Below are 27,420 nucleotides of genomic sequence, written 5' to 3' on the forward strand. Positions count from 1 at the left end.
AACCTATTTTTAAAACTACACAACGTTTTAGCCTCAATAACAGTACTCGGGAGTTTGTTCCACTCATCCACAACTCTATTACCAAACCAGTGCTTTCCTATATCCTTCCTGAATCTGAATTTTTCCAACTTGAAACCATTGCTGCGAGTCCTGTCTTGGCTGGAAATTTTCAGCACACTATTACAGCCAGGTTTGAATTAGTGCAAATTCCAATTTAGTGCCAAATTAATAAATTCTAGTTTTTCCCCAAATTCTTCAAATAATGCACAAAAATTATATATATAATTCGAATAGTGTGAATTTGAGTAATGTGGCCACTTCACGGGGTTCATTATTCACACTAATGGAGACCTGGCAGTATTATTTATCATGTAGTAACTGGTTAAATACCTTCTCAGGTACACTAGTGTCCGAGGGGACAAGGTTGACATCCTTTACAATAACATCAAGAATGCGTTCTTCCAGCCTTGTGAGGGTGAGATGATTATTCTTCTGCATTTCCATCTTCGGGTAAGTTGCAATATGCTTGCAGGTTGGTTTGTCATCGAGTAATCTTTAACTGTAGTGTCAATACGCCTGTGGCAAGACTGAATGAGTGATGATGTATGTGTTTCTTCCTTTTTGGGTCATCCTGCCTTGGTGGGAAACAGCTAATGTGTTAAAAAATCAAGCATGTATATGAAGAACAAAAAGGCACAGTAGAGTGACTGGAGCAATACACAAATAACCCGCACATAGTAGAGAGAAGCTTGTGATGATGGTTATTTTAACACACACTCCTTTTCTATTCTTGTCCCACCAACCACTCTCCCTACTTTACACTTCCATCTCTACTGCTGCTACTTTCTCTACCTGTCTTACCACTACTACTACTACCACTACCTGCCTTACCACTACCACTACTACCTGCCTTACCACTACTACTGCCACTACCTGCCTTACCACTACTACTACCACTACCTGCCTTACCACTACTACTACCACTACCTGCCTTACCGCCTTACCACTACTACTGCCACTACCTGCCTTACCACTACTACTACTACTACCTGCCTTACCACTACCTGCCTTACCACTACTACTGCCACTATCTGCCTTACCACTACTACTACTACCACTACCTGCCTTACCACTACAGTGGACCCCCGGTTAACGATTTTAATCCGTGCAAGAGGGGTAATTGTTATGCGAAATAATCGCTATGTGAATGAATTTTCCCCATAAGAAATAATGGAAATCAAATTAATCCGTGCAAGACACCCAAAAGTATGAAAAAAAAATTTTTACCACATGAAATATACATTTTCCCACACACAAAGAGAAGGATACATGCACAATAGTAGAGTAGTACATGCACAGTATATATTGTGCATGTACTAGTCTACTAAATGAAGAATAAATGACACTTACCTTTATTGAAGATGCAGCAATGACTGATGAGACACTGTGTCCTGGGAGTGCCTTTACCTCCTGAGTACTGTAGGTCCTGTTTGGCATTTTCTTCCAGAACAGGCCTTATCACACTGTGTATGCCACTACGATTCTTAAATCTCTCAAACCAACCTTTGCTGGCTTTAAATTCACCAATATGAGCACTAGTTCCAGGCATTTTTCCCTGTTCACCTGGGTGTTAGTCGACTTGTGTGGGTTGCATCCTGGGAGACAAGATTAAGGACCCCAATGGAAATAAGTTAGACAGTCTTCGATGACACTGACTTTTTTGGGTTATCCTGGGTGGCAAATCCTCTGGGGTTAATTGTTTCTTGGTATTCTCAATAAGCCACACCAACAACGGTGCTACAGCAGCAGCAGCAGCAGCAGCTGTACCACCAATAGTAGCGATGGTTGATTGGGGTTTATTATACAACCTGGCCAGCTCAGAGACATGCACTCCACTTTCATACTTATCAATGATCTTTTTCTTCATCTCTATTGTAATTCTCACCCTTATTGCTGTAGGGTTGGCACTAGAAGCTTTCTTGGGGCCCATGGTCACTTATTTTCCAGAAAAAGCACCGAAAACACTGTAATAATACGAAATATTCCGATTGTATGCTTGGATGTTACAGCGGAGGCTGGCTGGTAAGCAATGCCACCGGCGGAACATGTGAGCGTGGCTCAGGCCGCGTCTCGGACGAAAATCGGTAAGCGGGTTTTTAAGCGGTATGTGAGGCAAAATTTTTGCGATTAAAGTAAGCGGTATGCGAAATAATCGCTATGTGATGCCATCGTTATGCGGGGGTCCACTGTACTACTACCACTACCTGCCTTACCACTACTAGTCCTATCATTCTTGTCCCGCCCCTGTCAACTGGCTTATGTATACTGGTTCCATCTCTTTGTTTTTGCTAGTGTGACTTTGTAAGTGTTCCAAGTTGGACCGAAACATCATCATCATAAGCTCCCGTCTATGTGAGAGTTATTTGTGAAAGCATGTACAGTGGACCCCCGCTTAACGATCACCTCCCAATGAGACCAATTATGTAAGTGTATTTATGTAAGTGCGTTTGTACGTGTATGTTTGGGGGTCTGAAATGGACTAATCTACTTCACAATATTCCTTATGGGAACAAATTCGGTCAGTAGGTTGGTAGACAGCAACCACCCAGGGAAGTACTACCGTCCTGCCAGATGACTGTGAAACAAAAACCTGTAACTGTTTTGCATGATGGTAGGATTGCTGGTTTCTTTTTCTGTCTCATAAACACGCTAAGATAACAGGGATATCTTGCTACTCCTACTTACACTTTGGTCACACTTCACAGACACGCACATGCATATATATATATACATACATCTAGGTTTTTCTCCTTTTTCTAAATAGCTCTTGTTCTTTTTTATTTCTTCTATTGTCCATGGGGAAGTGGAAAAGAATCTTTCCTCCGTAAGCCATGCGTGTTGTATGAGGCGACTAAAATGCCGGGAGCAATGGGCTAGTAACCCCTTCTCCTGTATACAATTACTAAAAAAGAGAAGAAGAAAAACTTTATAAAACTGGGTTGCTTAAATGTGCGTGGATGTAGTGCGGATGACAAGAAACAGATGATTGCTGATGTTATGAATGAAAAGAAGTTGGATGTCCTGGCCCTAAGCGAAACAAAGCTGAAGGGGGTAGGAGAGTTTCAGTGGGGGGAAATAAATGGGATTAAATCTGGAGTATCTGAGAGAGTTAGAGCAAAGGAAGGGGTAGCAGTAATGTTAAATGATCAGTTATGGAAGGAGAAAAGAGAATATGAATGTGTAAATTCAAGAATTATGTGGATTAAAGTAAAGGTTGGATGCGAGAAGTGGGTCATAATAAGCGTGTATGCACCTGGAGAAGAGAGGAATGCAGAGGAGAGAGAGAGATTTTGGGAGATGTTAAGTGAATGTATAGGAGCCTTTGAACCAAGTGAGAGAGTAATTGTGGTAGGGGACTTGAATGCTAAAGTAGGAGAAACTTTTAGAGAGGGTGTGGTAGGTAAGTTTGGGGTGCCAGGTGTAAATGATAATGGGAGCCCTTTGATTGAACTTTGTATAGAAAGGGGTTTAGTTATAGGTAATACATATTTTAAGAAAAAGAGGATAAATAAGTATACACGATATGATGTAGGGCGAAATGACAGTAGTTTGTTGGATTATGTATTGGTAGATAAAAGACTGTTGAGTAGACTTCAGGATGTACATGTTTATAGAGGGGCCACAGATATATCAGATCACTTTCTAGTTGTAGCTACACTGAGAGTAAAAGGTAGATGGGATACAAGGAGAATAGAAGCATCAGGGAAGAGAGAGGTGAAGGTTTATAAACTAAAAGAGGAGGCAGTTAGGGTAAGATATAAACAGCTATTGGAGGATAGATGGGCTAATGAGAGCATAGGCAATGGGGTCGAAGAGGTATGGGGTAGGTTTAAAAATGTAGTGTTAGAGTGTTCAGCAGAAGTTTGTGGTTACAGGAAAGTGGGTGCAGGAGGGAAGAGGAGCGATTGGTGGAATGATGATGTAAAGAGAGTAGTAAGGGAGAAAAAGTTAGCATATGAGAAGTTTTTACAAAGTAGAAGTGATGCAAGGAGGGAAGAGTATATGGAGAAAAAGAGAGAAGTTAAGAGAGTGGTGAAGCAATGTAAAAAGAGAGCAAATGAGAGAGTGGGTGAGATGTTATCAACAAATTTTGTTGAAAATAAGAAAAAGTTTTGGAGTGAGATTAACAAGTTAAGAAAGCCTAGAGAACAAATGGATTTGTCAGTTAAAAATAGGAGAGGAGAGTTATTAAATGGAGAGTTAGAGGTATTGGGAAGATGGAAGGAATATTTTGAGGAATTGTTAAATGTTGATGAAGATAGGGAAGCTGTGATTTCGTGTATAGGGCAAGGAGGAATAACATCTTGTAGGAGTGAGGAAGAGCCAGTTGTGAGCGTGGGGGAAGTTCGTGAGGCAGTAGGTAAAATGAAAGGGGGTAAGGCAGCCGGGATTGATGGGATAAAGATAGAAATGTTAAAAGCAGGTGGGGATATAGTTTTGGAGTGGTTGGTGCAATTATTTAATAAATGTATGGAAGAGGGTAAGGTACCTAGGGATTGGCAGAGAGCATGCATAGTTCCTTTGTATAAAGGCAAAGGGGATAAAAGAGAGTGCAAAAATTATAGGGGGATAAGTCTGTTGAGTGTACCTGGTAAAGTGTATGGTAGAGTTATAATTGAAAGAATTAAGAGTAAGACGGAGAATAGGATAGCAGATGAACAAGGAGGCTTTAGGAAAGGTAGGGGGTGTGTGGACCAGGTGTTTACAGTGAAACATATAAGTGAACAGTATTTAGATAAGGCTAAAGAGGTCTTTGTGGCATTTATGGATTTGGAAAAGGCGTATGACAGAGTGGATAGGGGGGCAATGTGGCAGATGTTGCAAGTGTATGGTGTAGGAGGTAGGTTACTGAAAGCAGTGAAGAGTTTTTACGAGGATAGTGAGGCTCAAGTTAGAGTATGTAGGAAAGAGGGAAATTTTTTCCCAGTAAAAGTAGGCCTTAGACAAGGATGTGTGATGTCACCGTGGTTGTTTAATATATTTATAGATGGGGTTGTAAGAGAAGTAAATGCGAGGGTCTTGGCAAGAGGCGTGGAGTTAAAAGATAAAGAATCACACACAAAGTGGGAGTTGTCACAGCTGCTCTTTGCTGATGACACTGTGCTCTTGGGAGATTCTGAAGAGAAGTTGCAGAGATTGGTGGATGAATTTGGTAGGGTGTGCAAAAGAAGAAAATTAAAGGTGAATACAGGAAAGAGTAAGGTTATGAGGATAACAAAAAGATTAGGTGATGAAAGATTGAATATCAGATTGGAGGGAGAGAGTATGGAGGAGGTGAACGTATTCAGATATTTGGGAGTGGACGTGTCAGCGGATGGGTCTATGAAAGATGAGGTGAATCATAGAATTGATGAGGGAAAAAGAGTGAGTGGTGCACTTAGGAGTCTGTGGAGACAAAGAACTTTGTCCTTGGAGGCAAAGAGGGGAATGTATGAGAGTATAGTTTTACCAACGCTCTTATATGGGTGTGAAGCGTGGGTGATGAATGTTGCAGCGAGGAGAAGGCTGGAGGCAGTGGAGATGTCATGTCTGAGGGCAATGTGTGGTGTGAATATAATGCAGAGAATTCGTAGTTTGGAAGTTAGGAGGAGGTGCGGGATTACCAAAACTGTTGTCCAGAGGGCTGAGGAAGGGTTGTTGAGGTGGTTCGGACATGTAGAGAGAATGGAGCGAAACAGAATGACTTCAAGAGTGTATCAGTCTGTAGTGGAAGGAAGGCGGGGTAGGGGTCGGCCTAGGAAGGGTTGGAGGGAGGGGGTAAAGGAGGTTTTGTGTGCGAAGGGCTTGGACTTCCAGCAGGCATGCGTGAGCGTGTTTAATAGGAGTGAATGGAGACAAATGGTTTTTAATACTTGACGTGCTGTTGGAGTGTGAGCAAAGTAACATTTATGAAGGGATTCAGGGAAACCGGCAGGCCGGACTTGAGTCCTGGAGATGGGAAGTACAGTGCCTGCACTCTGAAGGAGGGGTGTTAATGTTGCAGTTTAAAAACTGTAGTGTAAAGCACCCTTCTGGCAAGACAGTGATGGAGTGAATGATGGTGAAAGTTTTTCTTTTTCGGGCCACCCTGCCTTGGTGGGAATCGGCCGGTGTGATAATAATAAAAAAAAATAATAATAATAACTGGCACCTGAACATACTTCTGGAATGAAAAAAATATCGTTAACCGGGGGTCCACTGCATATGGTTGGGTCATCAAGTAATCCTGTTATTTTCACTAAGAGAATTAAAGTATGTTGAGATAGAGATTAGTTATATCAAGGGTTCTCAAGAGTGACATCTGGGGATTATATTTTTTATTATCACACTGGCCGATTCCCACCAAGGCAGGGTGGCCCGAAAAAGAAAAACTTTCACCATCATTCACTCCATCACTGTCTTGCCAGAAGGGTGCTTTACACTACAGTTTTTAAACTGCAACATTAACACCCCTCCTTCAGAGTGCAGGCACTGTACTTCCCATCTCCAGGACTCAAGTCCGGCCTGCCGGTTTCCCTGAATCCCTTCATAAATGTTACTTTGCTCACACTCCAACAGCACGTCAAGTATTAAAAACCATTTGTCTCCATTCACTCCTATCAAACACGCTCATGCATGCCTGCTGGAAGTCCAAGCCCCTCGCACACAAAACCTCCTTTACCCCCTCCCTCCAACCTTTCCTAGGCCGACCCCTACCCCGCCTTCCTTCCACTACAGACTGATACACTCTTGAAGTCATTCTGTTTCGCTCCATTCTCTCTACATGTCCGAACCACCTCAACAACCCTTCCTCAGCCCTCTGGACAACAGTTTTGGTAATCCTGCACCTCCTCCTAACTTCCAAACTACGAATTCTCTGCATTATATTCACACCACACATTGCCCTCAGACATGACATCTCCACTGCCTCCAGCCTTCTCCTCACTGCAACATTCATCACCCACGCTTCACACCCATATAAGAGCGTTGGTAAAACTATACTCTCATACATTCCCCTCTTTGCCTCCAAGGACAAAGTTCTTTGTCTCCACAGACTCCTAAGTGCACCACTCACTCTTTTTCCCTCATCAATTCTATGATTCACCTCATCTTTCATAGACCCATCCGCTGACACATCCACTCCCAAATATCTGAATACATTCACCTCCTCCATACTCTCTCCCTCCAATCTGATATTCAATCTTTCATCACCTAATCTTTTTGTTATCCTCATAACCTTACTCTTTCCTGTATTCACCTTTAATTTTCTTCTTTTGCACACTCTACCAAATTCATCCACCAATCTCTGCAGCTTCTCTTCAGAATCTCCCAAGAGCACAGTGTCATCAGCAAAGAGCAGCTGTGACAACTCCCACTTTGTGTGTGATTCTTTATCTTTTAACTCCACGCCTCTTGCCAAGACCCTCGCATTTACTTCTCTTACAACCCCATCTATAAATATATTAAACAACCACGGTGACATCACACATCCTTGTCTAAGGCCTACTTTTACTGGGAACAAATTTCCCTCTTTCCTACATACTCTAACTTGAGCCTCACTATCCTCGTAAAAACTCTTCACTGCTTTCAGTAACCTACCTCCTACACCATACACTTGCAACATCTGCCACATTGCCCCCCTATCCACCCTGTCATACGCCTTTTCCAAATCCATAAATGCCACAAAGACCTCTTTAGCCTTATCTAAATACTGTTCACTTATATGTTTCACTGTAAACACCTGGTCCACACACCCCCTACCTTTCCTAAAGCCTCCTTGTTCATCTGCTATCCTATTCTCCGTCTTACTCTTAATTCTTTCAATTATAACTCTACCATACACTTTACCAGGTACACTCAACAGACTTATCCCCCTATAATTTTTGCACTCTCTTTTATCCCCTTTGCCTTTATACAAAGGAACTATGCATGCTCTCTGCCAATCCCTAGGTACCTTACCCTCTTCCATACATTTATTAAATAATTGCACCAACCACTCCAAAACTATATCCCCACCTGCTTTTAACATTTCTATCTTTATCCCATCAATCCCGGCTGCCTTACCCCCTTTCATTTTACCTACTGCCTCACGAACTTCCCCCACACTCACAACTGGCTCTTCCTCACTCCTACAAGATGTTATTCCTCCTTGCCCTATACACGAAATCTGGGGATATAACTATTATTTTTCTATACAGCTGGTCATACTATCTTCAATGAGTTTGTGGATGTTGTTTTTTAGTATGTCACATCTTATTTAAAAAATTAATAGATGCTGTTCAACTATCTTCTGTTATAAATTTCACAAACGATTGACTGCATCAGCTAGATTACACGTCATCTGATTGTGCTTGTAAATTGTTGAATAATTGTATTCTTCGTTTCAGCATGCAATCATGTTTGGGAAGAAAAAGCACATTGATGTGCAATTTTACACCGAAGTTGGTGAAATAACGACAGATTTGGGCAAGCACCAACACATGCATGATCGTGATGACCTCTCAGCAGAGCAAGCAGAACGAGAACTACGCCACAAGCTCACGTCTGCTTTTAAAAGCTTTACAGAGAAAGTGAGTAATTTTTTTTGATGCACTGGCTGTCTCCCACCAAGGCAGGGTGACCTAAAAAGAAAAACAAAAATTAAGTAAATTTAGTAATTAATTTTAGTGACATTTTAGACGCCATATATGACATGCACGACTTACGGAGGAAGAAAAAGTGAGTAATTTATAATAGAAAGATATTAGATATATAGCAACCCATATGCAGGTTATTTGTCTATAAACCACGGTACGGGCAGGGATTGAACTCGCATTGAGTGATTCATAAAACTCCAGAGCATGTATAGTTTCTCACTATGTTGTATACTCTGTCCACTGTACACTTATGTACAGTTCAGGACATTACCTCTATTAAATGTCCTCAATTGTACATACTTGTGTACAGGTGCTCTTTCACTTAGGATATTTCAACTTTACAATGGTGCAGCAACAATTACTTTGGAGATGAAACTTAAGATAATTACCCAACATAAAGGCAGCAAGTCCCTAACTTGTATTTATTTATTGACTTTTCAATACTGGCATTTAGTTACAGTAATTATTTTATTGACTCAGTGACAGTAGCTACTTAATTATTTATTTAGCATGTCATATTCATAGTCGACTTTCTATATTTTTGACTTTTGATTGGTTCGCTGGAACATAACCCCATCATAAGTCAAGGACCACTTGTATTCTTCCACCCACGATATTGTGTCTTGATTCTTCAGCAAAAAACTGCTGCATGTCTCGCATCTTTCTACCTATTGTCATGTGTGGCTTGACTTCACCAATGATGACTTCTCTTGCATTTTGTCCATGGCACCCCTGCTTTTTACAGTGTTTATCGTACATTTTATCCCATATCTCTCTAGTATGTTGTTATAGCAGAGTGCAGATTCGGGACTGGTTCCTCTAGCACTTTTTACATTTTTTCGACAAACCAGTCATATCCCACCAAGGCTGTTTGACCCAAAAAGAAAAATGGAATTTTTTTTTTTTTAAAGTTAGTAATTTATACAGTAGGTGTTACTAGCCCCTTACTCCCGGCATTTTAGTTGCCTCTTATGACACACATGACTTATGGAGAAAGAATTTTTTTCCACTTCCCCACTTCTACATATATATTATCATGTATCTTTCTCTTCTCCACTATTAAGAAAGTCAAAGAAATCATTTAAAACATAATTTTCATTGTGTGCAGTATGTAAAATTTCTTAAATTATGGTGCTTTTGCAGTCGCTTATTTTTATTTTCATGAATAAACTGGTTGTGTTGAGAAGCAGGGTTGTTGGGGTGTTATGGAGAACTTAGGGAATGAAAAAAGTGGAGGTGGTGGTCATCGAATTATGATGGGGTTATGTTCCAACGAACCCATCGTTGGAACATAACCGAATGTGAATGTGATGTCACAAATAAGTAAATATGTTTACCTGGAGACCTGGAGAGAGTTTCGGGGGTCAACGCCCCCGCGGCCCGGTCTGTGACCAGGCCTCCTGGTGGATCAGCGCCTGATCAACCAGGCTGTTGCTGCTGGCTGCACGCAAACCAACGTACGAGCCACAGCCCGGCTGATCAGGAACTGACTTTAGGTGCTTGTCCAGTGCCAGCTTGAAGACTGCCAGGGGTCTGTTGGTAATCCCCCTTATGTGTGCTGGGAGGCAGTTGAACAGTCTCGGGCCCATGACACTTATTGTATGGTCTCTTAACGTGCTAGTGACACCCCTGCTTTTCATTGGGGGGATGGTGCATCGTCTGCCAAGTCTTTTGCTTTCGTAGTGAGTGATTTTCGTGTGCAAGTTCGGTACTAGTCCCTCTAGGATTTTCTAGGTGTATATAATCATGTATCTCTCCCTCCTGCGTTCCAGGGAATACAGGTTTAGAAACCTCAAGCGCTCCCAGTAATTGAGGTGTTTTATCTCCGTTATGCGCGCCGTGAAAGTTCTCTGTACATTTTCTAGGTCGGCAATTTCACCTGCCTTGAAAGGTGCTGTTAGAGTGCAGCAATATTCCAGCCTAGATAGAACAAGTGCTGTCACTGAATAAGTCAACAAACAAATAATTACTGTAACTAAATGCCAGTACGTATTGAAGAGTAAATGAATACATTGCCGTTTCCTGCCACGGCAGGGTGACTTGGAAAAGAAGAAACATTTTCATCATCATTCACACCATCACTGTCTTGCCGGAGGTGCTCCTACACTGCAGCTCCAAAACCGCAATATTAACAACCCTCCTTCAGATTGCAGGCACTATATTTCCCACCTCCAGGACTCAAGTCCGACCTGCCAGTTTCTCTGAACTCCTCCACAAATGTTACCTTGCTCACACCACTCCAACAGCACATCAAGTCATAAAAACCATTCATCTCCACTCGCTCCTATCTAAGACTGTTGCTCATTTATTTATCAAATCATATCCATATTTGACTTAGGATATTTTCAACTTAGAGCCTCTAGCAGCAACAGCCTGGTTGACCAGACAAGCACCAGAGGAGTCTGGCCGATGACCAGACTCTGGGAGTAGTAAGACTCTCGAAACTCATCAAAGGCAAAGGTGCAATGGGTTACCATTCTTTTTTTTCCATAGGTCGAGACCATGACAAAACATCAAATAGAGTTTGACACACCATTCCGTGAGCTTGGATTCCCTGGCGCTCCCTTCCGTTCAACAGTGCTGTTGCAACCTACATCAGGTATGATATTGATTGTAGATAAATGGTTCAGCAAACCCATGTGTTGATAAATCAGACATGTGTGCAATGCTTTGGTATCTTTATTGTGGAAATGTTACACAGTGGCTTTATCAGTTCTGTACAGAGAAGAATCATGGACTGATTACATGGACTCCAGGCTGAGGGACTGATCCTCTCAAACTCCTTGTAATCTTCACCATTCTTCTCTGTTTCGCACTGAGGAAGTCACTGGTGAAACATTTCCACGACAAAGATACCCAGGTATTGCGTGTGCCTAATTTATCATGATATTTATCGTAGGTTGGTAGACAGCAACCACCCAGGGAGGTACTACCGTCCTGCCAAGTGAGTGTAAAACGAAAGCCTGTGATTGTTTTACATGATGGTAGGATTGCTGGTGTCTTTTGTCTGTCTCATAAATATGCAAGATTACAGGCATGTCTTGCTACTTCTACTTACACTTAGGTCACACCATACATACATGTACACATTTATTTATACACACTCATCTGAGTTTTCTTTGATTTTTATCTTAATAGTTCTTGGTCTTATTAATTTTCCTTTTATATCCATGGGGAAGTGGAATAAGAATCTTTCCTCCGTAAGCCATGCGTGTTGTAAAAGTCAACTAAAATGCCGGGAACAATGGGCTAGTAACCCCTTTTCCTGTAAAGATTACTAAAAAGAATAAGAAGAAGAAAATTGTCAAAGTGGGAAGTCTGAATGTGCGTGGATGTTGTGCAGATGATAAGAAAGAGATGATTGTGGATGTTATGAATGAGAAGAAGCTGGATGTCCTGGCTTTAAGTGAAACAAAGCTGAAGGGGGTGGGAGAGTTTCAGTGGAGAGGAATAAATGGGATTAGGTCAGGGGTTTCAAATAGAGTTAGAGCTAAAGAAGGAGTAGCAATAATGTTGAAGGATAAGCTATGGCAGGAAAAGAGGGACTACAAATGTATAAATTCAAGGATTATGTGGAGTAAAATAAAGATTGGATGTGAAAAGTGGGTTATAATAAGCGTGTATGCACCTGGAGAAGAGAGAAGTGTAGAGGAGAGAGAGAGATTTTGGGAAATGTTGAGTGAATGCGTGGGGAGTTTTGAATCAAGTGTGAGAGTAATGGTGGTTGGGGATTTCAATGCTAAAGTGGGTAAAAATGTTATGGAGGGAGTAGTAGGTAAATTTGGGGTGCCAGGGGTAAATGTAAATGGGGAGCCTTTAATTGAGCTATGTGTAGAAAGAAATTTGGTAATAAGTAATACATATTTTATGAAAAAGAGGATAAATAAATATACAAGGTATGATGTAGCACGTAATGAAAGTAGTTTATTAGATTATGTATTGGTGGATAAAAGGTTGATGGGTAGGCTCCAGGATGTACATGTTTATAGAGGGGCAACTGATATATCGGATCATTATTTAGTTGTAGCTACAGTTAGAGTAAGAGGTAGATGGGAAAAGAGGAAGGTGGCAACAACAAGTAAGAGGGAGGTGAAAGTGTATAAACTAAGGGAGGAGGAAGTTCGGGTGAGATATAAGCGACTATTGGCAGAAAGGTGGGCTAGTGCAAAGATGAGTAGTGGGGGGGTTGAAGAGGGTTGGAATAGTTTTAAAAATGCAGTATTAGAATGTGGGGCAGAAGTTTGTGGTTATAGGAGGGTGGGCGCAGGAGGAAAGAGGAGTGATTGGTGGAATGATGAAGTAAAGGGTGTGATAAAAGAGAAAAAGGTAGCTTATGAGAGGTTTTTACAAAGCAGAAGTGTTATAAGAAGAGCAGAGTATATGGAGAGTAAAAGAAAGGTAAAGAGAGTGGTGAGAGAGTGCAAAAGGAGAGGAGATGATAGAGTGGGAGAGGCACTGTCAAGAAATTTTAATGAAAATAAGAAAAAATTTTGGAGTGAGTTAAACAAGTTAAGAAAGCCTAGGGAAAATATGGATTTGTCAGTTAAAAACAGAGTAGGGGAGTTAGTAGATGGGGAGATGGAGGTATTGGGTAGATGGCGAGAATATTTTGAGGAACTTTTAAATGTTAAGGAAGAAACAGAGGCAGTAATTTCATGCACTGGTCAGGGAGGTATACCATCTTTTAGGAGTGAAGAAGAGCAGAATGTAAGTGTGGGGGAGGTACGTGAGGCATTACGTAAAATGAAAGGGGGTAAAGCAGCTGGAACTGATGGGATCATGACAGAAATGTTAAAAGCAGGGGGGGATATAGTGTTGGAGTGGTTGGTACTTTTGTTTAATAAATGTATGAAAGAGGGGAAGGTACCTAGGGATTGGCGGAGAGCATGTATAGTCCCTTTATATAAAGGGAAAGGGGACAAAAGAGACTGTAAAAATTATAGAGGAATAAGCTTATTGAGTATACCAGGAAAAGTGTATGGTAGGGTTATAATTGAAAGAATTAGAGGTAAGACAGAATGTAGGATTGCGGATGAGCAAGGAGGTTTCAGAGTGGGTAGGGGATGTGTAGATCAAGTGTTTACATTGAAGCATATATGTGAACAGTATTTAGATAAAGGTAGGGAAGTTTTTATTGCATTTATGGATTTAGAAAAGGCATATGATAGAGTGGATAGAGGAGCAATGTGGCAGATGTTGCAAGTATATGGAATAGGTGGTAAGTTATTAAATGCTGTAAAGAGTTTTTATGAGGATAGTGAGGCTCAGGTTAGGGTGTGTAGAAGAGAGGGAGACTACTTCCCGGTAAAAGTAGGTCTTAGACAGGGATGTGTAATGTCACCATGGTTGTTTAATATATTTATAGATGGGGTTGTAAAGGAAGTAAATGCTAGGGTGTTCGGGAGAGGGGTGGGATTAAATTTTGGGGAATCAAATTCAAAATGGGAATTGACACAGTTACTTTTTGCTGATGATACTGTGCTTATGGGAGATTCTAAAGAAAAATTGCAAAGGTTAGTGGATGAGTTTGGGAATGTGTGTAAAGGTAGAAAGTTGAAAGTGAACATAGAAAAGAGTAAGGTGATGAGGGTGTCAAATGATTTAGATAAAGAAAAATTGGATATCAAATTGGGGAGGAGGAGTATGGAAGAAGTGAATGTTTTCAGATACTTGGGAGTTGACGTGTCGGCGGATGGATTTATGAAGGATGAGGTTAATCATAGAATTGATGAGGGAAAAAAGGTGAGTGGTGCTTTGAGGTATATGTGGAGTCAAAAAACGTTATCTATGGAGGCAAAGAAGGGAATGTATGAAAGTATAGTAGTACCAACACTCTTATATGGGTGTGAAGCTTGGGTGGTAAATGCAGTAGCGAGGAGACGGTTGGAGGCAGTGGAGATGTCCTGTTTAAGGGCAATGTGTGGTGTAAATATTTTACAGAAAATTCGGAGTGTGGAAATTAGGAGAAGGTGTGGAGTTAATAAAAGTATTAGTCAGAGGGCAGAAGAGGGGTTGTTGAGGTGGTTTGGTCATTTAGAGAGAATGGATCAAAGTAGAATGACATGGAAAGCATATAAATCTATAGGGGAAGGAAGGCGGGGTAGGGGTCGTCCTCGAAAGGGTTGGAGAGAGGGGGTAAAGGAGGTTTTGTGGGCAAGGGGCTTGGACTTCCAGCAAGCGTGCGTGAGCGTGTTAGATAGGAGTGAATGGAGACGAATGGTACTTGGGACCTGACGATCTGTTGGAGTGTGAGCAGGGTAATATTTAGTGAAGGGATTCAGGGAAACCGGTTATTTTCATATAGTCGGACTTGAGTCCTGGAAATGGGAAGTACAATGCCTGCACTTTAAAGGAGGGGTTTTGGGATATTGGCAGTTTGGAGGGATATGTTGTGTATCTTCATATGTGTATGCTTCTAGACTGTTGTATTCTGAGCACCTCTGCAAAAACAGTGATAATGTGCGAGTGTGGTGAAAGTGTTGAATGATGATGAAAGTATTTTCTTTTTGGGGATTTTCTTTCTTTTTTGGGTCACCCTGCCTCGGTGGGAGACGGCCGACTTGTTGAAAAAAAAAAAAAAAAAAAAAAAAATTGCAAAGGTGGTTATCGTGTCTTGTTATTTCCTCCTGTCAACTAATGGAAATCTTTAAAGGTTTTAAGCTTCTTTATGATTTATATATCTTAGTTCTGGGAGATATTTTGGAGCATGGGGCTTTTTTCTGTGTATTTTTTTAACAGATCAGTTGTTTCCCACCGAGGCAAGGAAGAAACACTGTCATCATTCACTCCATCACTGTCTGTCGTGAGGCGTGCCTATACGACAGTTCAAAAACTGCATCATGCTTTTTGGCTGCACATGGTGTGATGTGACTGTTTTTCACAACTCTGCCATCCAGATGTCTGGAGGCTGTTTTTAAATTCTATTATTGAAGAATTGAGACACTTATGCAACACATGGGAATCTTTATTGAAGAAACGTTTCGTCACACAGTGGCTTCATCAGTCCAATACAAAGTCGAAATGGGTTAGGAGAGGAGAAGTTTGAGGTAATCAGTCCCTCAGCCTGGAATCGATGTGTTCAGTCCATCAGTCTTAGAGTAGAAGTTTGAGGTAACCAGTCCCTCAACCTGGAATCAATGTGTTCAGTCCATCACTCTTTCTACAAGAGTGATGGACTGAACACATCGATTCCAGGTTGAGGGACTGATTACCTCAAACTTCTACTCTCCTTACCCATTTCGACTTTGTATTGGACTGATGAAGCCACTGTGTGGCGAAACGTTTCTTCAATAAAGATTCCCATGTGTTGCATAAGTGTCTCAATTCTTCAACTTGTTGGTTTTCAAAACCATTCATCACAAATTCTGTTATTACAGAATTAATGTTTTGTTTTTGTAGAAATCATTTATTTTTTAATTACTATGCTAGCTGGATTAATAAGACGAATATGCAGCGCTCTAGTATCTTTATTGTGGATATGTTTCTTTAACCAGTGGCTTTATCAGTTCAGTACAGAGAATACTGTGTAGTAGTAGTTTCATGTGATCAGTGGAGACAAATGGTTTTTATGACTTGACATGCTGTTGGAGTGTGAGCTAGGTAACATTTATGAAGGGATTCAGGGAATATTTTGAGGAATTGTTAAATGTTGATGAAGATAGGGAAGCTGTGATTTCGTGTATAGGGCAAGGAGGAATAACATCTTGTAGGAGTGAGGAAGAGCCAGTTGTGAGTGTGGGGGAAGTTCGTGAGGCAGTAGGTAAAATGAAAGGGGGTAAGGCAGCCGGGATTGATGGGATAAAAATAGAAATGTTAAAAGCAGGTGGGGATATAGTTTTGGGGTGGTTGGTGCAATTATTTAATAAATGTATGGAAGAGGGTAAGGTACCTAGGGATTGGCAGAGAGCATGCATAGTTCCTTTGTATAAAGGCAAAGGGGATAAAAGAGAGTGCAAAAATTATAGGGGGATAAGTCTGTTGAGTGTACCTGGTAAAGTGTATGGTAGAGTTATAATTGAAAGAATTAAGAGTAAGACGGAGAATAGGATAGCAGATGAACAAGGAGGCTTTAGGAAAGGTAGGGGGTGTGTGGACCAGGTGTTTACAGTGAAACATATAAGTGAACAGTATTTAGATAAGGCTAAAGAGGTCTTTGTGGCATTTATGGATTTGGAAAAGGCGTATGACAGGGTGGATAGGGGGGCAATGTGGCAGATGTTGCAAGTGTATGGTGTAGGAGGTAGGTTACTGAAAGCAGTGAAGAGTTTTTACGAGGATAGTGAGGCTCAAGTTAGAGTATGTAGGAAAGAGGGAAATTTTTTCCCAGTAAAAGTAGGCCTTAGACAAGGATGTGTGATGTCACCGTGGTTGTTTAATATATTTATAGATGGGGTTGTAAGAGAAGTAAATGCGAGGGTTTTGGCAAGAGGCGTGGAGTTAAAAGATAAAGAATCACACACAAAGTGGGAGTTGTCACAGCTGCTCTTTGCTGATGACACTGTGCTCTTGGGAGATTCTGAAGAGAAGTTGCAGAGATTGGTGGATGAATTTGGTAGGGTGTGCAAAAGAAGAAAATTAAAAGTGAATACAGGAAAGAGTAAGGTTATGAGGATAACAAAAAGATTAGGTGATGAAAGATTGAATATCAGATTGGAGGGAGAGAGTATGGAGGAGGTGAACGTATTCAGATATTTGGGAGTGGACGTGTCAGCGGATGGGTCTATGAAAGATGAGGTGAATCATAGAATTGATGAGGGAAAAAGAGTGAGTGGTGCACTTAGGAGTCTGTGGAGACAAAGAACTTTGTCCTTGGAGGCAAAGAGGGGAATGTATGAGAGTATAGTTTTACCAACACTCTTATATGGGTGTGAAGCGTGGGTGATGAATGTTGCAGCGAGGAGAAGGCTGGAGGCAGTGGAGATGTCATGTCTGAGGGCAATGTGTGGTGTGAATATAATGCAGAGAATTCGTAGTTTGGAAGTTAGGAGGAGGTGCGGGATTACCAAAACTGTTGTCCAGAGGGCTGAGGAAGGGTTGTTGAGGTGGTTAGGACATGTAGAGAGAATGGAGCGAAACAGAATGACTTCAAGAGTGTATCAGTCTGTAGTGGAAGGAAGGCGGGGTAGGGGTCGGCCTAGGAAAGGTTGGAGGGAGGGGGTAAAGGAGGTTTTGTGTGCGAGGGGCTTGGACTTCCAGCAGGCATGCATGAGCGTGTTTGATAGGAGTGAATGGAGACAAATGGTTTTTAATACTTGACGTGCTGTTGGAGTGTGAGCAAAGTAACATTTATGAAGGGATTCAGGGAAACCGGCAGGCCGGACTTGAGTCCTGGAGATGGGAAGTACAGTGCCTGCACTCTGAAGGAGGGGTGTTAATGTTGCAGTTTAAAAACTGTAGTGTAAAGCACCCTTCTGGCAAGACAGTGATGGAGTGAATGATGGTGAAAGTTTTTCTTTTTCGGGCCACCCTGCCTTGGTGGGAATCGGCCAGTGTGATAATAAAAAAAAAAAAAAAAATTCAGGGAAACCGGTAGGCCGGACTTGAGTCCTGAAGGTGGGAAGCACATATTTTAAAAAGATGGACCCAATTTCAAAGCAATATGCTTTGAAATTGGGTCTATCTTTTTGAAGCACCCTGTACTGTGCCTGCACTCTGGAGGAGGGGTGTTGATGCTGCAGTTTTTCAACTGTAGTGTATAGGTGCACCTCTGGCAAGACAGTGATGAAAGTGTTTCTTCTTGTTTGGGTCTCCCTGCCTCAGTGGGAACCAACTGGTGTATTAAAAAAAAATGTATCCTGCAGGCTTGGCACTTCGTTGTTGGCTGGATTATTATGTCTTGGCTATAAGCCAGAGGATGTCATCAAATTTCTTTAAGCCACCCATGGTTGAGCAACAAAGCCACGGAGAGGATAAACGGTTGGCTGATGATAACCTCCTGGCTTTGTGGCCTACCCACTTTCACTTGATGACCTTGTGGCTTGTGACCTATCCACTTTCACTTGATGACCTCCTCATGGCTTTGTGAACTATCCACTTTCACTTGATGACCTCCTCATGGCTTTGTGATGTATCCACTCTCACTTGATGACCTCCTCATGGCTTTGTGATCTATCCACTCACTCAATGACCTTCTGGCTTTGTGGCTTATCCACTCTCGCTTGATGACCTCATGGCTTTGTGGCTTATGCACTCTCACTTGTTTGCCATAGCCATTGCATCATGAAGCAAAATTTGCAGTTTTCTGTAATTTGGTTTAAAAATTTATATACAAATATTTTAATGCATCAGTTTATATCATCTTAAATGAATCATCTTCAAATTATTTTTCCCCCTCCATAGGCTGTGTTGTTAATTTGACCGAGTGGCCTCCATACGTGATTGTACTGGACGAAGTGGAACTGGTACACTTTGAGAGGGTACAGTTCCACCTGAAGAACTTTGACATGGTGTTTGTGTTCAAAGATTACTCTAGGAAGACGTCCATGATCAATGCAATCCCCATGCAGATGCTGGACCATGTTAAAGAGTGGCTCAAGTAAGTGTTATATGAATGCAAGTAATTTCTTTACTGCAGTACAGTCAGTCCTCACTTAAGTATTATTCAGATAGGGGAAGGCCCCGCTTGTATAGCAGGTTAGGTTCCTGATTACTGCTGTAAAGGAGGGCCCCACTTATACAGCAGGTTAGGTTCCGGGTTACTGCTGTAAAGAAGGACCCTGCTTATACAGCAGGTTAGGTTCCGGGTTACTGCTGTAAAGAAGGACCCTGCTTATACAGCAGGTTAGGTTCTGGGTTACTGCTGTGAAGGAAGGCCCCAGTTATACGGCAGGTTAGGATTCAGTGATCTTCAGTTAGGTGGGATTTTTTTAGCAGTTGCAAACTGACTGTGTCTTCAGTTTATGGAACCACTGAAAGATATGGTGAAGATATTGGAAGTTAGTTAATAAGGTTTGTATTTATCATGGAACATAAGACATTATCATGAAGATAAAAAGTCACAATACCATGACTGGAACAATACACAAATAACCTGCACATAGGAGAGAGAAACTTACGACATCATGAGTTTATTTTGATATAAGAAAATAAGGAAGGAGCACTGCAGCAGGCCTACTGGCCTTTGTAAGGCAGGTCCACCTCACATCTATCCACACCCACTCATGTATTTGTCTAAAGTACTTTTGAGTCCTGGAGGTGGGAAGTACAGTGCTTGCACTCTGAAGGAGGGGGGTGCTAATGTTGCAGTTTTTAACTGTAGTGAAGGCACACCTCTAGCAAGACAGTGATGGAGTGAATGATAATGAAAGTGTTTCTTCTTTTGTGGGTCACCCTACCTTGGTGGCAAACGGCCGATGTATTAATAAAACAAAAATATTTTTAAAGCTACATAAGGTTTTATAAGCTTCAGTGGTGCTGTTCAGGAGTTTGTTCCACTCATTCATAGCTCTGTTACCAAACCAGTGCTTTCATATATCTTTTCTCAATATAAATTTTTCCAACTTGAAGCCATTGCCGCGTGCCGTGTCTTGGTTATATATTTTTAAAACATTATTTACATCACACCATTTTTATTATGTGTTAAGTAATTCCAACTTAGTGTCCTATATTCAGTTCTCTTGTATTCATTATAACTCATAAATTTACATTTATAACCACTTAAGAGACTATGTGTATAAACCCACTAAATTTGTTATTGCCTTATTAATCTTAAGTTAGTCTTAAGTTTCCCTGAAATGCTCTGCATATTAAGGGACTTTCTGTATACACACCTAAATGTCATTCACGTCTATACAAACATTGTATCACGCAGAATTGAAGTATCTTATGAGGACAAGCTATTAAGATGACTCTTTGATGTTACTGGTGATGGATTGGCTGTGATAAAAAGAATAGTGGTCGTCTATCCTATTTGATCACTTTTATTAGGTCATGTACTACTAATTCTCACCTCCAGAACTGTAACATCCTCACTCATCCTTCAGAACTGTAACATCCTCACTCATCCTTCAGAATTGTAACATCCTCACTCATCCTTCAGAACTATAACATTCTCACTCATCCTTCAGAACTGTAACATCCTCACTCATCCTTCAGAACTGTAACATCCTCACTCATCCTTCAGAACTGTAACATCCTCACTCATCCTTCAGAACTGTAACATCCTCACTCATCCTTCAGAACTGTAACATCCTCACTCATCCTTCAGAACTGTAACATCCTCACTCATCCTTCAGAACTGTAACATCCTCACTCATCCTTCAGAACTGTAACATCCTCACTCATCCTTCAGAACTGTTATCATGTGGGAGTTCGAACACGTGGATTGGGTAAAGTAATACTCACGTAGGCTGGTAGTACGTATAATTACAGATAATGTGGGGAGCGCCCGACAGCCTGCCTATCTCTCTTGCTCACTCTCGTATAACTGACTGGCCGCCCACAGTACCCATATGTGAGGGGGTCTTTGAATACTGCTGTGGTCAGCACAATATGAATAGACAGTGACTCAGGCAGAGACGGTTGGTAGTGAGTCAACTACTGGTACACTGGTTACTGGTAACTGGTTACTACTACTGAGAGCTCGGCGACGCTAACGTATGTCGTCCCGACATACAACTAATACAAACTAGAGATGGCAGGTGTACGGCTTGGGCTGATTCTATACAATGTCAAAGTACACAACAATTAAACATTATAACATACATAAGTAGAACATTGGAATGGAAGCTTACGTAACTGAAACTGTAATGCAATACAAGGTATAATATAGCACAACTCATCGAATGAAACTCAACGTTGGGATTACACAGTGGAAGTGATAAAAAAAAATTTGATCGATCGATCTGTATTCATGTGATCTACGGATTCTGAGGAAGGAATATATACAAAGAAGTGTTTAACAGAAAGGCAGATTCGGTGCACTCAAATCTAGACTGTTAACTCTCAGAATGCGGAGAGAACATGAACACAAAAAAAAAATTCTTGAATACTGATAAGTTGATACTGTAATTATTCATCTATACAGATTATTTACATTTAACCCCAACTCTGCTAGGGTGAGATTGACATAAGCAGAATGAGTGTCATCTCTGGGAGGATCAAACTCTGTAGCATAGGCTAACTCATGCTGTATTTGAAGCAAATCTGAATTGGATGTTACAAATGATACTTGAGGATTTCTCAATACCTGTCGTGTACGTAGGGAATAACGACATTCAGGTTGATTGTCTGAATATCAGAGGAAGAGAGCACAGGATCAGGAGGATTATCAGAGTCTGTTACATTAGTCTGGGTTGGAACATCATTATCATCACATACTAACTTCATATGATCTAAATGCGATTCTTTATACTGACCAGTACTAATCTCTCTAACCTTATACTTATTACCAGTGATATGTTCAACTACTCGATAAGGACCAACAAACTTTTGATCAAGCTTTGGCATTGCAGACGTTTTGTTAAAGTTAATCAGCATAACTCTCGAACCTACTTTGATTTTGGATGGCTTTGCTCGAGTGTTTGCGACTCTTGTAAATTCTGCTGTTGATTTATGAAGCGTTTCACGGATTCTTCTAAAAACACTTTGAGCTAAGCTGGTACGAGTTGCTATGAAATCATCAGGGTTGTAATTTGGTTTCGGATTAGAATATAACAACTCATAAGGCAAACGTTTATCTACACCGTACAATGCATAATGTGGAGTGTCACCTATAGAAACATTGTAAGCAGAATTTATAGCACACTGCACATCAGGTATAACTTCATCCCAAGTTTCACTGTTGGGATTGATAGTGGCTCTCAAGACATCAAGTACTTTCTTATTGGTTCGTTCCGCTAACCCATTGCTGGCAGGATGATGAGGAACAATGGTGGATTTAGAGATCTTGTACAAGGTACACAAATTTTCAAGAATCTCATTACAGAATTCACCTCCATTATCTGTTACTAGGGACTTAGGGGTGGTATGCCTGTAGATAATGCGTTCTTTAAACGCTTTAGCTACTGTCTCGGCAGTCTTATCTGCAATAGGAACTAACTCACAATATTTGGTGAAATGGTCTACCATAACACACAGATGTTTGTTGCCTTGGAGGGAACATTGGAAATTAGTTAACAAATCTAGCGCAACTCTTTCCCAAGGTTCGCTAGTAGTTGGATACACTTGGATTGGATTAGGGCCATTAGCATTGCCTTTATGTTGCATGCAGACACTACATTTCTTAACATACTCAGAAATATCAGTTGCCATACGAGGCCAAAAGTACTTCAATCTGGCTTGTTTTACTGTACGATCCATACCAGGGTGTGCAACACCTGGAACATCGTGAACTATCTGTAAGGCTACATTCACTAGTGACTGTGGAATTACTAACTGGTATACTCTTCTGCTAGGAGTACCCAACTCGGCTGTTCGATACAGTAATTCTTGGTTCATGACAAAGTCACTGATGGGTGCTGGTGGCTTCACAGTCAGAATAAGATCTTCCTGGAGCAGGAATCGAATCACACCAGACCACATGGGATCTGTTCGTTGAGCATTCTTTACATCTTCAGCACTAAATGGAGGGTCTGCAGTTACTATACTAACATGTCGCGATAAGGCATCTGCGACTACATTTGACTTGCCAGGTAAATGCTCAAAGGTGGGATTGAACTCTTGGATAGTCAAGGTCCATCTGGCTAACCTTCCAGTAGGTTGTTTGTTTTGGAATAAAGGTATCAGTGGAGCATGGTCTGTCAAGACATGAACAGAGTACTGATAAATAATGTCTCGGAAGTGCTTTAAAGACCATACTATTGCTAAAGCTTCTTGCTCAGTTACTGTATAATTACGTTCAGCCTTCGTAAGGACTCGGCTAGCAAATGCAACTGCGTTGTACTTGCCATCGGTCTTCTGAGCTAGTACGGCACCTATGGCAATTGAACTAGCATCAGTTGTCAGATAGAAGGGCTTAGAAAAATCTGAAAATTTCAAAATTGGAGCAGATGTTAGCTTTTCTTTTAGAGTTTGGAATGCTCTTTCTTGACGGAAGGTCCAAACAAAAGGAGCATCTTTCTTAAGCAACTCAATTAGAGGAGCAGCTATGGAAGAAAAATTGGCAATGAAAGATCTATAAAAACCTGCTAAGCCCACAAAGGATCTTACGGCATCAGCAGTTTTGGGTGTTGGAAAATTTAGTACTGCAGTTACTTTACTTTGGTCAGTTGTAACCCCTCTAGGAGTGACTACGTGACCAAGAAACTTAATTTCTGATCTGAAAAATTGACATTTAGACAGTTTGATCTTTAAATTGGCTTCTTCAAGCTTACCAAGTACTACATCAAGTCTTTTCAAGTGTGTATCCACGTCTTTAGACATGACGATTACGTCATCTAAGTACACCATAAGTGCATCTCATCCTTCAGAACTGTAACATCCTCACTCATTCTTCAGAACTGTAACATCCTCACTCATCCTTCAGAACTGTAACATCCTCACTCATCCTTCAGAACTGTAACATCCTCACTCATCCTTCAGAACTGTAACATCCTCACTCATCCTTCAGAACTGTAACATCCTCACTCATCCTTCAGAACTGTAACATCCTCACTCATCCTTCAGAATTATAACATCCTCACTCATCCTTCAGAATTATAACATCCTCACTCATCCTTCAGAACTGTAACCTCCTCACTCATCCTTCTGAACTGTAACATCCTCACTCATCCTTCAGAACTGTAACATCCTCACTCATCCTTCAGAACTGTAACATCCTCACTCATCCTTCAGAACTGTAACATCCTCACTCATCCTTCAGAACTGTAACATCCTCACTCATCCTTCAGAACTGTAACATCCTCACTCATCCTTCAGAACTGTAACATCCTCACTCATCCTTCAGAACTGTAACATCCTCACTCATCCTTCAGAACTGTAACATCCTCACTCATCCTTCAGAACTGTAACATCCTCACTCATCCTTCAGAACTGTAACATCCTCACTCATCCTTCAGAACTGTAACATCCTCACTCATCCTTCAGAACTGTAACATCCTCACTCATCCTTCAGAACTGTAGCATCCTCACTCATCCTTCAGAACTGTAGCATCCTCACTCATCCTTCAGAACTGTAGCATCCTCACTCATCCTTCAGAACTGTAGCATCCTCACTCATCCTTCAGAACTGTAGCATCCTCACTCATCCTTCAGAACTGTAGCATCCTCACTCATCCTTCAGAACTGTAACATCCTCACTCATCCTTCAGAACTGTAGCATCCTCACTCATCCTTCAGAACTATAACATTCTCACTCATCCTTCAGAACTGTAGCATCCTCACTCATCCTTCAGAACTGTAAGATCCTCACTCATCCTTCAGAACTGTAACATCCTCACTCATCCTTCAGAACTGTAGCATCCTCACTCATCCTTCAGAACTGTAACATCCTCACTCATCCTTCAGAACTGTAACATTCTCACTCATCCTTCAGAACTGTAACATCCTCACACATCCTTCAGAACTGTAACATCCTCACTCATCCTTCAGAACTATAACATTCTCACTCATCCTTCAGAACTGTAACATCCTCACTCATCCTTCAGAACTGTAACATTCTCACTCATCCTTCAGAACTGTAACATTCTCACTCATCCTTCAGAACTATAACATTCTCACTCATCCTTCAGAACTATAACATCCTCACTCATCCTTCAGAACTGTAGCATCCTCACTCATCCTTCAGAACTGTAACATCCTCACTCATCCTTCAGAACTGTAACATCCTCACTCATCCTTCAGAACTATAACATCCTCACTCATCCTTCAGAACTATAACATCCTCACTCATCCTTCAGAACTATAACATCCTCACTCATCCTTCAGAACTGTAGCATCCTCACTCATCCTTCAGAACTGTAACATCCTCACTCATCCTTCAGAACTGTAACATCCTCACTCATCCTTCAGAACTATAACATCCTCACTCATCCTTCAGAACTATAACATCCTCACTCATCCTTCAGAACTATAACATCCTCACTCATCTTTCAAAGTACAGTGGTACCTCAGTATACGTCCATAATCTGTTCCAAGACCTTGGACTAGTACCAGACAGGACATATACCAAACACATTTTCCCATAAGATATTTTCCCATAAGATATATAGGTACACAAATAACCCGCACATAAAAGAGAGAAGCTTATGACGACGTTTCGGTCCGACTTTTATGTGCGGGTTATTTGTGTATCGTTCCAGTCAGGGTATTGTGCCTTTTTTTGTTATTTAAAATATGTCGGGAAATTGATTAATCTGTTCCCATGAAAAAATGCTATTGTTATTGGCATATTTTATGTTGATGGGGTTGTATAAAAATATTTAAACACTGCTTAATACTAAAATATGTAATTTAAACACTGCTGAATACTAAAATACTTATGCAAATACAAAAGAATTAGATGATTTTTTCTTAATAGTTCTTGGTCTTATTACTTTTCCTTTTATATCCATGGGGAAGTGGAATAAGAATCTTTCCTCCGTAAGCCATGCGTGTTGTAAAAGTCAACTAAAATGCCGGGAACAATGGGCTAGTAACCCCTTTTCCTGTAAAGATTACTAAAAAGAATAAGAAGAAGAAAATTGTCAAAGTGGGAAGTCTGAATGTGCGTGGATGTTGTGCAAATGATAAGAAAGAGATGATTGTGGATGTTATGAATGAGAAGAAACTGGATGTCCTGGCTTTAAGTGAAACAAAGCTGAAGGGGGTGGGAGAGTTTCAATGGAGAGGAATAAATGGGATTAGGTCAGGGGTTTCAAATAGAGTTAGAGCTAAAGAAGGAGTAGCAATAATGTTGAAGGATAAGCTATGGCAGGAAAAGAGGGACTACAAATGTATAAATTCAAGGATTATGTGGAGTAAAATAAAGATTGGATGTGAAAAGTGGGTTATAGTAAGCGTGTATGCACCTGGAGAAGAGAGAAGTGTAGAGGAGAGAGAGAGATTCTGGGAAATGTTGAGTGAATGCGTGGGGAGTTTTGAATCAAGTGTGAGAGTAATGGTGGTTGGGGATTTCAATGCTAAAGTGGGTAAAAATGTTATGGAGGGAGTAGTAGGTAATTTTGGGGTGCCAGGGGTAAATGTAAATAGGGAGCCTTTAATTGAGCTATGTGTAGAAAGAAATTTGGTAATAAGTAATACATATTTTATGAAAAAGAGGATAAATAAATATACAAGGTATGATGTAGCACGTAATGAAAGTAGTTTATTAGATTATGTATTGGTGGATAAAAGGTTGATGGGTAGGCTCCAGGATGTACATGTTTATAGAGGGGCAACTGATATATCGGATCATTATTTAGTTGTAGCTACAGTTAGAGTAAGAGGTAGATGGGAAAAGAGGAAGGTGGCAACAACAAGTAAGAGGGAGGTGAAAGTGTATAAACTAAGGGAGGAGGAAGTTCGGGCGAGATATAAGCGACTATTGGCAGAAAGGTGGGCTAGTGCAAAGATGAGTAGTGGGGGGGTTGAAGAGGGTTGGAATAGTTTTAAAAATGCAGTATTAGAATGTGGGGCAGAAGTTTGTGGTTATAGGAGGGTGGGGGCAGGAGGAAAGAGGAGTGATTGGTGGAATGATGAAGTAAAGGGTGTGATAAAAGAGAAAAAGGTAGCTTATGAGAGGTTTTTACAAAGCAGAAGTGTTATAAGAAGAGCAGAGTATATGGAGAGTAAAAGAAAGGTGAAGAGAGTGGTGAGAGAGTGCAAAAGGAGAGCAGATGAAAGAGTGGGA

The 27,420-nt window shown here is 41.0% G+C and overlaps 1 protein-coding gene across 1 annotated transcript in view; it reads left to right on the forward strand.

Moving 5' to 3' along the window:
* LOC128705006 (FACT complex subunit spt16) overlaps positions 1-27,420 on the forward strand; it is a 51,931-nt gene that overhangs the window by 19,262 nt on the left and 5,249 nt on the right. Inside the window, exons 4-7 of the mRNA XM_070105198.1 lie at positions 399-510; positions 8,406-8,588; positions 11,148-11,253; positions 18,993-19,188. Of these exons, the coding sequence (XP_069961299.1) occupies positions 399-510; positions 8,406-8,588; positions 11,148-11,253; positions 18,993-19,188 (597 nt within the window). The remainder of the gene's footprint in view (positions 1-398; positions 511-8,405; positions 8,589-11,147; positions 11,254-18,992; positions 19,189-27,420) is intronic.

This window comes from Cherax quadricarinatus, chromosome 97 (assembly GCF_038502225.1).
Source record: "Cherax quadricarinatus isolate ZL_2023a chromosome 97, ASM3850222v1, whole genome shotgun sequence".
NCBI classification, from domain to species: Eukaryota; Metazoa; Arthropoda; class Malacostraca; order Decapoda; family Parastacidae; genus Cherax; species Cherax quadricarinatus.